At 39.1% G+C, this 12,989-nt stretch overlaps 1 protein-coding gene across 1 annotated transcript in view; it reads left to right on the forward strand.

Moving 5' to 3' along the window:
* The first annotated feature begins 8,585 nt into the window (after positions 1–8,585).
* Dcdc1 (doublecortin domain containing 1) overlaps positions 8,586–12,989 on the forward strand; it is a 485,885-nt gene continuing 481,481 nt past the window's right edge. The window contains exon 1 of the mRNA XM_004660718.2: positions 8,586–8,696. Coding sequence (XP_004660775.2) covers positions 8,629–8,696 — 68 coding nt within the window. The 5' untranslated portion in view covers positions 8,586–8,628. The remainder of the gene's footprint in view (positions 8,697–12,989) is intronic.

Consider the following 12,989-nt stretch of genomic DNA (forward strand, 5'->3'; position numbering starts at 1 on the left):
AGAGAATGGGCATGCCAGGGCCTTCAGCCACTGCAAATGAACTCCAGATGCATGCGCCCCCTTGTGCATCTGGCTAACGTGGGTCCTGGGTAATAGAGCCCCGAACCAGAGTCCTTAGTCTTCACAGGCAAGCACTCAACCGCTAAGCCATCTCCCCAGCCCAAGGAGTGACTTTTTAAGTGTCACATAAACTGTGCATGTATACATGAAACATAAAGATAATTCATTTATCTGTACTCTTCTGAAGTCCCATAGTATTGTGTTAAATTAAAGTCAACATATTTTTATTTCCTTAATTTCTAATGAGCAATTACTTCTCATTTAATTAGTAATGTACAGGAATGTTATCTGAAATCCTATTGTGTTCTGCATATTCTCCTTATCTGTGAATATGTTCTATTTTTAGCAAGGATGACACTATTTATATAGTAACAGTTCAGAAAAGATACTGCATTTAATAATGGTAATGATTTCACACTTACACAACTCATTCCACTAACTGTACCTTGAAACTGTTTTATAGACAAAACTGTATTTATATCTAAAATTACTACCTCTTTTACTGAAAGCTAGGATTTTCATCAGGTACAAGCAAAAAGTAAAACTTCTACTATACTTCAAGAGATATTTATCAATAGGTGTAATTTTATTGTTAAATTAATAGACTATAATGAACACACCTGGAAATTTCATTCTACAAGATGACTTGCTGTCTAATGTAGTTTTGCCTTGCTATTCACACGTGGACTTTCACTTAACAGCCTTCTCCAGTTAGGAAGGGTTCAACCTAGGAAAGAATTTGAGAGAGTAAGGGCTTAAGGGTCACATTAAGAAAGCTTAAAAGGAGAGGAAGAAGCCAATAGGCCTATGCTCTCCGCCTGAGATACCAGCAGAGTGCTAGGGACAGAAAAGTACCTCCTGTTAAGATACTTGAATAGACACCCTTTTTTCTTACTTGCCATAGATGAGAGATTCATCTAATGGTTACTGAATGTCTACCATGTGTACCAAAATCTTCACTTTCATCATTTCATTGTATCCTCATGACTGATGGGAAAATTCAATCTCCAATAGCCTCACTGAGGCCACATGACTAGAAAGTGACAGAGAAAGACATGCCCTTTTTTTTTGTATACAAGAGGTACAAATTCTGCCATGATACTTGTGGGTGCAAATTATGTTTCTTTTATTCTTTCATATGCTTAATTAAAAGCAAGACCAAGGTCATATTCTTTGAAATTCCCATCTCCTGTGATTATCTAACAACTTAAGAGTTCATTGTAGCTCAGAAGGGAAGTTCTATATGTGCCATCTCTCAGTTGCAGAGCATCAGTAAAGCCGTGTGTTGCTGTGGCTGCTTTTGCAAAAAAAAAAAAAAAAAAAAAAAGTCACAGTCTAGGCAATTTATAATGAATGCAAGTGCATTTACTCATGGTTCTGGGAGCTATGAAGTCCAAGTCTGAAAATGTGGAATTTGGCAAGGGTCTTTGTGCTGCATCTTCCAATGAGAGAAGGTAGAGGACAGAAGGATGTTGAGATGGGTGTAACTCATCCTTTCATTATGATCCCACACCTGTGATAATAGCATGAATCCATTTGTAACAGCACATCCCTCCCACCTCCTGGCCCCTTATATTTTAAAAGTCTCACCTCTTTAGTACTGTTATCATGGCAATTCGATTTCAGCACGTGTGAGAAGGTTCACATATTTAACCACAGCACCATTCATTACCCCATTGCATCTGTTATCTGGTTGGCTGAACTGGTTCATGTGTTCAGAAATTCTTCCTAGCTCCACCTCCAGCTGAAAACACTTTCATGGAAGACACTAATTTTTTTTTTATCAACTATCTGGACATCATGATTCAGCCAGAAAGGCACATAGCAACCATTCTAGAGGGTAACTTGGTTCCTTTAGTGCTGTGCACAACTAGAGTCCCCTTTAGTGGGTAGCTAGGTCCCTAGATCACCTCTCACTGTGCCTAAGATATGCCTCAAAGTCCAGGTTGGTGGCTTAATACACAGCCTTGTTCATTGAGTCCATGTGGTTGGAAACCTACAAAGTGGAAATGAATACAGCCACTCATCAGACATGGTTTACAGTGAATATATATTTGGAAAGGAGGGTACTAGTAATAACCACAGATACTGACCTGAAATGGTCACTGATGCTGCTGAACAATGTGGGAGGTGAGAATCTCCCTTCTCTGCCGGTGGAGCAATCCCTTGACTGCACATCTTAATATCCTAATTCTTTTTTTCCTGGGAAGTATCTTCCTAGTGCATATCCCTGCATGTCCACTTCTGAGATGGTTAGTGAAGGATTCTATAGTACTATTTCAGCTAATTTATTAATGGTAAAATGGGGCTTGATATTTGGTTTAGAGGTCAATGACAGGATTTTAGGACAGACTTTATTTCTTTAGAACTCAATACCACCACCCCCTTTGGAAAGTTTCCTATCTATAGTTGGGCCCATGTTACAGCTAAAGTATCTAGATACTTTATTACTTATTTATTTATTCATTCATTCATTTGCATGTGTATGTATGTATGTGTATGTGTATGTATGTGTGGTCATGCCAGGATCTCTTGCTACTGCAAATGAGTACTCATTTAGCTTTACATGAGTAGCTAGGAAATTGAACTTGGGCCACAGGCTTTGTAAGCAAGCACCTTTAACTTCTGAGCCATCTCCACAGCCTCATAGAAACCATATTTAAGCTTGGGAGCTGGTCTTATTCATTGACTCTATGCCTGATTTTTCCTCAAAAGTTCCCAAGCTAAGAGCGGTGCTGAGCAGGTAGTCTTTCCTGGGGTATTTTTTAACTAACAGTTTTCACGTGTGTACATAATGTAATTTTATTATAATCTACTCCCAACACCTTTTGTCCCCTTCTCCTTGGTTTCTTCCACTGAACTCCTTTTATCTGCCTGCTTTCTCTTCTATTTCATTGACTTTTTTTTTTTTTGCCTACTTCCATCATCCATGTCAAAATGCTGATGAGCCCAATACTGTGGAAGTCTTATGGAAGTAATGACAGCTGTTGTGAATTCATAAAGTAATAGACTCACAGCCAGAATATAGGCTCACAAAATTTTTCTCAATATTCTCTGGATCTTATAATCTTTCTATCTCCTCTTCTCCAATATTACCTGAGTCTTGGAGGGCATGAGGAAAATGTCTCATTTACCATTCGTCACTTAACTATCACTTCTCAGCATTATGATAAGTTCTGAGTCTCCTAGTAGTTCCTGTCATCTGCCAAAAGAAATTTCTTTGACCAAAATCTGAGAGCACCTATAATGAATGGGCATAAACAAGTTTAGAGAGGGCAATTTGGTATTCACTGTTATCAGAGATTTAAACTCCATATATTATCTCTGAGGTATGGCTTTTGTCCCTAGCATCATATTTATGTTGAAATGGCCAACCAATGGGGCTGCAAAGATGGCTTAATAAAGGTGCTTTCCTGCAAAGCCTAACTACTTGATTTCAATTCCCCAGTATCCATGTAAAGCCAAATTCACAAATTTGCACAGGTACATGGAGTTCATTTGCAGTGGCTGGAGGCCCTGGTGCGTTCATTCTCTCTGCCTGTCTCTTTCTCTCTCTCTCTCCCTACCCCCATGCTTGCACATAAATAAATAAATTTTTTTATTGGCAGCATCCATGTTTGTAAACAATATCCCATGGTAATTCCCTCCCTCCCTGCACTTTCCCCTTTGAAACTACACTCTCCATCATATCTCCTCCCCCTCTCAATCAGTCTCTCTTTATTTTGATGTAATGATCTTTTCCTCCTGCTATGATGGTCTTATGATGGTAGGTGACTCAGTCACTCTGAGGTCATGATTTCCAGGCCATTTTGTGTCTGGAGGAGCACATCGTAAGGAGTACTACTCTTCCTTTAGATCTTACACTCTTTCCACCACCTCTTCTGCAATGGACCCTGAGCCTTAGAAGGTGTGATAGAGATGTTTCCGTGCTGAGCACTCCTCTATCACTTTTTCTCAGCACCATGGTGCCTTCTGAGTCATCCCAAGGTCACTGCCATCTGGAAAGAGAAGGTTCTCTAACAAAAAATGAGAGTAGCATTAATATATGGGTATGAACATTAAGAGAAGTGCTTACTGGACAGTTTGGTGAGCACAGTATATACATTTAGCCAGACAGCAGCAGACATTACACCCCTAGGGCTCACGACTAACCCTGTTGTAGGTTTTCAGTATCAGAGATGTATTCCCTCCTATGGAGTCCCTAGTCAAATTAGAGGGCAGTTGGTATCCTCCATAACAGATGTGCCACTATTCACCCATTGGCTCATTTGGTCTGGCTGGCCAAATATAAGGCTTGCAGTGTTCATTGTTGGGTATCTTCCCTGGTGAGTTCTCTCTCTCCCATTGAACTGCATGCAGCATGGCTTTTTCCAGCTTTCTGTCAGCGGGCCTACATGGAGGAGGTTTTCAGCTCAGTTCCAGCAGGATTTCTCAGTGACCTTGCAGCCCAAGTATGTGGAGTCTTCAGCAATAGGGTCTTACCATTTATTCCTGGTGGGAAACCAAGGGCCTTGGCGATGGCCTGTAATCTTTTGGGGGTACCAGGTAACTCCCTGGCCAACAGATCACTGGAAGGTATACCATCCCTGGCTCTGAAAATTTCTAATAGCAATCTATCATGCCTGAGTGTTCCATTGTCCAAAAAAAATAGGTTTCCATGTCATTTATTTATATCTTCTTAGATTTTGATGAGCCCTCCCTCTACATTTCCTTTACTCAATCTCTTCCTTTGACCTCACTTAGGCCTTTTCACTCCCTGTTCTTCTACTTACATATATACAGTACCATCCTATTAAGACCCCCCTCCCTTTCTATTCCCTTTATATTTCCTTTATAGATTACTGCCTTCTGCTACTAAGGTTTCTAGCTATTATTTCTTAATTCTAAGTGGTAGGAAAAGAAAAAAAGAAGTATGAACTCACTTGTATAGATAATTTCCAGTCACCTGCAGTAATCCAGAACATGCTTATTTAGCCCTTCACTCCAAAGAAACCTGGAAGGCCATGTGCCTCAGTTTAAAAATCAAGGATTAGAGCATTGCTAGAAGAAGGAAAGATTGGATATTGACAAACTATTGACAGGTCTCTGCATAGTTTATTCAAGTACTATAAAATATTAGTATTTGGTCAAACCATGGCATTTCAATGCAGTTGATACTTTTTTTTTTATTAGTTTTCTATTCTACAAGCAGGCAGTTTGGTACCATTATTAGGCTCATCCATGACCTACCCCCCACCACCACATTGGCCCCTCCTTGTTGAGGTATATGGGTCGTGCATTGTGGAGTTAGCTCACAGTTATTGGTATGATAAATGTCTCTGTATATCATGACCCAACATGTGGCTCTGACATTCTTTCCGCCCCCTCTTCTGCAAAATTTCCCTGAGCCATGTTGGTTTCATTTTTGGTCTGCTTCAGTGATGAGGTGTTGGGGGCCTCTGAGGCTCTGGCTCTCTGATTTGGTAGGTGTTGATTTTTCTCTGTGTTGGTCTCCTTCCCCCTTGTGCTGGTATCTAGTTCATCAGGAAAACAGCACCCTTGCTTGTTTCACCAATTTTCCTTAGTTTCAGCCGGGGGCCCTTTTGAGGTATGATGGGGTGGCTCCCTCCTTAGGATCTGCATCTATCTGAAAAAGAGAAGCAGATTCTCCAACGGAGAGTAAGTTAGCATCAGGACAAATGAGATAGCCCTTGCTTTTTTTTTTATAGAGAGTTTAATAGGTGTAGGCCCTCTTGTAGCCCATGATTGATGGTAGCTTGATATTGGAGACTGGGCTTATGTTTGGATATGGTTCTGCCTTGTTTCCCAGCTCCAGCTATGGGTCTCGTACCACTGAGGGGATCAGTTAGCCGAATCAAGAGCAGTTGGTTCCCCACCATGGCTGTGTGCCACTATTGCACTTGTGTGGGCATCACACCTGGTTATTTGCTGCTAAGTAGGTTGTACCATGAGTTGCTTGGACAGATATTGGTCGTTTCCCCCAGCTGCCCATGTAGCACCTTCTGGCACTAGATGTGCTGACTGTCTGGGGACTGACTTTCCCCTGGCTTCCAGCCATGCTGTTCCATTTTACATGTCAGCTGCATATGGTGTCTTCAGCAATAGGGTCTTACCACTAATCTTTGGTGGGTCATCGAGTACTCTGACAGAAATCTGTTATTCTTTTAGAAAACCTTGTAGGTTTCTCTGATCAAAAGCTCATTGTGGGTGATAGCCACATGCTGGTACTGGGAGTTACAGGTCAGTGTCCCCTAAGAAAATGAGGAAAAAAGGTAACTAATATATAGGAGATAGAGAGGAGAGAGAGAGAGAGAGGGAGGGAGAGGGAGGGAGGGAAGATGTAGCGGATTTAGGTTAGACTTGATCCTACCTTCTCCAGTGTCTTGTGGTTCAGGTGTTTCCTGTAAGGGCCTGGTGAAGGTTCAGCCATTTGGTTTGCCTTTTAGGAAGTACAATTTTATGGTACCATTGCTGTTTGGGTCTAGATTAGTGTTTCCCACCCCTTTGATGCCCTCCCTTCCCTCCCCATCTTTCCTAATGTCTAGTCCATGAGATGCTTGCTGGGTGTGTAAGGTATCTTGGATAGATTCAGGTTAGGTGCTGTAGATGAGTGAGACTATGTGGTGATTTTTTTTTCTGTGATTGGGTAAGTTCACTGAGAGTGATCTGTTCCAGGTTTTTTCCATTTCCATTTTTCCTCAAATTTCTTTGTGTCATTTTTTTCTTACTGCTGTTTAGAATTCCATTGTGTAGATATACCACATCTTAGTTATCCATTCTTCCAGTGATGGACATCCAGCTCTTAGCTATTATGATTTGAGCCGCTACAAACATGGTTGAGCAAATCTCTCTGGCCTGTGGTTTGAAGGTTTTAGGGTAGATGCCCAGTAAGGGAATAGCTGGATCTGTTGCTATCTCTATAGTCAGCTTTTTCAGGAGTCTCCATATTGCTTTCCAAAGTGGTTGTATCATCCTACATTTCCACCAACAGTGGATGAGTGTTCCTGCTTCTCCACATCCTCGCCATTTAACCTGTGGATGAATGAAAGTTTTCTTTCAGAACAGAAGTAAAACAGGTGGGGCTGGAGAGATGGCTTAGAGGTTAAGGCACATGCCGGCAAATCCAATGGTCCCAGGTTCGATTTCCCAGTATCCACATAAGCCAGAAGCACAAGGTGGCACAAGCATCTGGAGTTTGCTTGTAGTGCCGATAGGCCCTGATGAGCCCATTCTCAATCTCTCTCTCTCTCTTACTCTTACTCTCAAATAAATAAAATATTTTTTTAAAGAAGGAAAAGAAGTAAAAATAATATTTTTGATTGCTTTAATGTGGTCTTTTTCTTAGTCTCTGTACATGGTCTCATCTTGGGACTCCTTGCTTTAAGAAGATACATTAGAAACTACAGTGCATCTGTTCTCATTAGAATGAAGACGCCTTTGGAAAGGAATTGGTAGATAACATTATATGCCATTCTTCTGAGGGTATTGTATGGTATTAAGAAATTTAAGTTGACTCTTTGTATTCTGAAGTATTTCTAAAATGTAAATAGGGAAATACAAATTTAAACTAGCTCAAGCAGGAAAAGAAACTGTTGGCTCATCTCCCCAGGAAACTCATGAGATACAGTTGCTCTTAGTTTGATGTGGATTCAGTAGTTCTAGTGCTATCATCAAGAATCTCTCTTGCACCGGGCGTGGCGGCGCACGCCTTTAATCCCAGCACTTGGGAGGCAGAGGTGGGAGGATCATTGAGAGTTCGAGGCCACCCTGAGACTACATAGTTAATTCCAGGTCAGCCTGGACCAAAGTGAGACCCTACCTCGAAAAGAAAAAAAAAAAAAAAAAGAATCTCTCTTGCTTTCCATCTGTCTATAACTCTAACATCCGCTTTCATCTTTTTTGAGTATATTCTCAATAATAGAGGTTTGTACTGTTCTTAAGGTAGCAGTCCCAGAGTGAAGAGCACGGTTTATTCTTCTTCATCAGTCCTTCATGTTAGGAGTCTCTGTGTCTGGGGAGTTGTCATTTTGATCGGATAGCCTTGACGACACTTATTTTCTTGCCTGAAATTTCCTTGCCTGCAATTCCCATCAGAATCAGGAAGAAGGTAAGTTCCAAAAAGAAAGGGATGAAAGGCAGACAGAAATAAATACCTAAATAATACACATCATGCTTTGCTTTTTCAGTAACATTTTCCTTACATATGTTTACTTATATAAGAAATTTTATAGCAAACACTAAAAATTGATATGTTGTGCAACATATATCATCTTTCCTTTATTAAATAGAATTATACCACTTATAAACTTACCCTCAAATTTTTCTTCTATTACATTCTCATCAGTGTTAATTTAAAGTCGAATTTCACTTTTAGTAATTGCTATTCACTCTAGGACAGGGTGATAAGTAAATAGTGATTGATGCTTGTCCTCAAGTTGATATCCAGAAGGACTTTACATCTAAATGAAATAATGTTCTCCATCATTCTTAGCTGAAAATGCCAAAATAGAATCAGAAGCTCACAGGAAAGCACTGGTTCAAGATTCTTTCTCTGCCTTGACTAAAGCAATGGAGGCGATCCAACAAAGCAGCTCTTCAGTAAAACTGGATAAGAACCCTGTGCCTCCAGTCCTCAGGTATGTTCCAAATCATTCCATCAGGGTAAGAATGTAATTTCAGTAGCTTCAATGGAATTGTGAAGACAATAAATGTGCTTACAAAAGGTTATGTATGTAAATGTTTGTTCAGTATCTGGTGAAAGTGATAATTTGGAGATGTGACAGGTTATGAAGGTTGCTGCTTATTTTAGAATTCACCTACTTTTCTACTTCATGGTAAAAGGAAAGGATATAAAATGTAATAAATATGTGTTTCTGGGGGTATGAATTGAACAAATAATAATAATAATGACAGTAATTATGATAACATCAATTAAGCAGCCATGTGCCAATCATTCTGCTTACCCTTACTCTGTATTCTATCAACTTTACTTCAAAACAACCCTGAGAGATATATAGATAGCTAGCATTCTAAACACCTTCTTTTTTTATCAGTGAGAAAACAAAGATCTAGGGTGTTAATTTGACTAAACTCACACATCTAATAAGTAGAAAAAACATGGTTTGAACACAAATAGACCTAATTCTACAGCACTTACAGATGTATGCAGCAGAGAAGACAAGGGCATTCCCCTCCCATATTTTTTCTGGGTTAGTAAGTGAAAATACTTTGAAGTTATTTTTTATTTTGTTTTATTATCACTTATTGTGTATGAAATAATGAGTGCTATTGAATTGTGTTTGTAACTCATATAACATACTTTGGTTATATTCATACCCTCCATTACCATTTCTTATCCCTCCTGCTCATGTTCTCTTTTCAAATAATCCCTCATCTACTTTCATATAATGTTTTAAAATTGAGATTCCTTGTATGAAATGAAACATGTAAACATGCTGATAATCTATTGGCTGGCTAAATGTGATGCCAATAGTCTATTCTAGTCACAAAGCAGACTTTTTCATAAATTAGAAATTGTGTTACTCTCCTTTTTGGGTTATTTTCTGGTTATTTTCTATAACAATCTTAGTGTATGCTTGATTTTGAAGTCACTAGATGGAGGTAAAAGGGAAATCTAGATTTTCAGTTAATCTTGGACATTTGCTTATAAAATCTCTGGGCTATGAATCATACTAACAGTTTATGCAATTTTTTTTTTTTTTTTTTTTTTTTTTTTGGTTTTCTGAGGTAGGGTCTCTCTCTAGCCCAGGCTGATCTGGAATTTACTACGTAGTCTCAGGGTGGCGTTGAACTCATGGTGATCCTCCTATCTCTGCCTCCTGAGTGCTGGGAATAAAGGCATGTGCCACCATGCCTGACTGAGATCTTTTTTTTAAAAAAAAATATTTATTTATTTATTTGAGAGAGAGAGAGAGAGAGAGAGAGAGAAAGAAAGAAAATGGGGACACCAGGGTCTCCAGACACTGCAATGAATTCCAGATACATGTGCCACCTTGTACATCTGGCTTATATGGGTACTGGGGAATCAAACCTGAGTCCTTAGGCTTTACAGGCAAGCACCTTAACTGCTAAGCCATCTCTAACTCCTATGAGATCTTTCATACCCCAGACTTACTAGATGACTAGGTAATTTTTAAGTGCATACCTTGAATTTCTATATTGCAGGAACACAAGATGTTCATGATCATGATCTTTCTAATAAGACAGAGAATATTTTCTTTTTAATTTTTTATGTATTTCTATTTGTAAGGAGAGGGAGAGAGATTGAAGAGAGAATATGACTTTGGGCATCATGTCAAGGCCTCCTGCCACTACAAAGAAACTCCAGACACATATGCCACCCTGTGCATCTGACTTTATGCAGGTACTGGGGAATTGAACCCAGGCCTTCAAGTTTAGTGAGCAAGCTCCTTTAACTGCTGAGCCTTCTCTCCAGCCCTGAGAATATTTTCTTAATGGGATTCGCTTTACACAAATGCCAGTTCTAACACAGTATGTGTTTACATACTATGTTATGGTGTATGTATGATAAGTGTGTGTTCTTGTGTGCAAGTCGGGGGCATGTGTGTCATGTGCACTTGTGGAGTCAGAGGATGACTTGAGTATCATTCCTCACTTCATACCTCTTTAAGGCACTTGTTCACCCTATACTTTCCAGGATAGCTGTTACACAAGCTCCAGGAGATTTTCCTGGCTCTACCTTCCTTCTCTTTGTAGTTGCATTGTCATGCAGATGCCTGCTACAGCTTCTATCTTTTCCATGGGTTGGGAGGGATCCCAATATAGGCACTCATGCTGCACAGCAAGCATTTTATTCAGCAAGTCATGCCTCCAGCCCCAGGTGCTTTGTGATTACTCGTTTTTTCAGGTACAACCAAAGGTACTTTCATATTTCAGTCCCCTCCCTTCCCTTCCTTTTGATTATAGTTCTCTTTGGCTCTGTTTTTCTTTTCTTTTCTTTTTCTTTTTACTATGTCAGCACTCTCCTCATGGTGCAATTCTCAGTGTCATATTTTTCTTAGTACAGTTTTGTTACAACTTGCTTCTTTGGTTTCTTTGTTGAAATCCTAACCCTGTTCTGTCTCCATTGCACATTATCAACTTTAATGATGATGTGCCTTGAGTGGGAAGCTGAAGATAATGCCCACAGGCCTTTGACTTTCATGACAAAGAAAATGATGACTTTCAACCCCAGAGGGGTCAAGTTCATAGAGGCTAATGGTATTCTAAAATATTTTGGCATTAATATGATAATCAGAGGGAAGCAATTTCCTCTAGGAGTAAAGCCATTGAGGTTAAAACTTATCTTTTCTTGCTCTTGTTTTCCTTTTTCCTACCACCTTTATTGCCATTTATGAGAAGTAGTTATTAACACATAATTTCTTTTTCCTTTACTTATATCATAATGTTTATGCTTTCCTTAACTAATTAACACATTGTACTTTTGCATTTTATAAAATTTATATATATACACATAAACAATATACCATGGTCATAATTTCCCACCACCCTCTTTTCTCCTCTCTAACCCTCTTCTACTCAATCCCTTCTTTTCAACCTATCTCTCTTCTGTTCTACTGTGGTTTCATATTGTATTATAACAGATATATCTATGTACATGTTGAGTATATTCATAGTAGCAGTTCTATGTCAGTTATTATCTAATTAAATAATTTACATTTTATTATATTTATATTATCAATACATCTTTTTTCTCTATATTTGATTGTAACAGAATGAGAACTGCTTTGCCAATTCCTGCTTCCACAAGAAAACACACCAACTATGTCAGTTGGGCTAGATCTTATCATTTGACCACTTGAAGGTCAATGACAAGAGAAATCTAAATCATTCCTCTAGAGACTTCCAGCAAAGCTGAGCAATAGGAGACTATTCCTACACAGTTATGGTATGTTGTCTTCTCAGGTGACCCAGAACATGGTGCCAGCCTTTAAGACAAAATTACTTAGTAACAGAATCCAATGCTGTTGTGGAAGATTTCTAAAGTACCATTGCAATATCTACTTGAGGAAGTCATAAATAATATCTATTTCTGCCCCTCACATATCTTGCTTTAATGATTTTTTTTACCTGTCAATCATGTTAGTAATATAGTTTCATAATTTTTATAATGGAAAGTTACAGTATGTATTAGCTTACTGACAGTGTATTGTCAACTTATACAGTTCTCTGAGCAGACAAATTGCTCTCTATACTTTAAGACTTAAGTAGGTTTTTAAAACAATGTTATAACTTATTCAGTGCATACATTTTTGGAAAAAAACCTGGCTTTCAAGGATATGAGTGGCCCATTATATATTCAGTCACTTTTAAAAAATGCACCTTGGAGGCTATAGAGACAGCTTAGTCAGTGAAGCACTTGCCTTGCAAACATGAGGACTTCAGTTCCCAGAGCTCAAGATGGGGACAAAGGGGTGGGCACCTATAATCCTAGTGTGGGGAGGCTGATACAACGGCATCCTTGGGACCCACTGGCCAGCCAATCTAGCTTAATTGGTGACCTCTAGACCAATGAGACACCCTATCTCAAAGAAGGTAGACATCCTTGCAATACCCAAGGTTGTCCTCTGGCCTACACCCATACACACAGAAACCCATATACATCTGCATACATATTAATACATACACATGTGCACAAAAGGCCATTTTACTTATCCTGTGTATTTTATTTGGAATGAGGCTTGAATCTGTTTTTCAGATATAAGCATTTGCTATAACTTTTTGTAAGGATAGTTTGAGTTCAATAACTCCATTATTCCAAAGATGAGCTGCTGATTACCATTATGTACTGGGTGTCAGCAAAAATGAACAAAGCAAGGCAATTCTCTTACTATTGCCTGACTCATCACATTTTCCCAAATTTTTATTTTTTCACACTTTAAAGGCTT

Source organism: Jaculus jaculus, chromosome 8, assembly GCF_020740685.1.
Source record: "Jaculus jaculus isolate mJacJac1 chromosome 8, mJacJac1.mat.Y.cur, whole genome shotgun sequence".
NCBI classification, from domain to species: Eukaryota; Metazoa; Chordata; class Mammalia; order Rodentia; family Dipodidae; genus Jaculus; species Jaculus jaculus.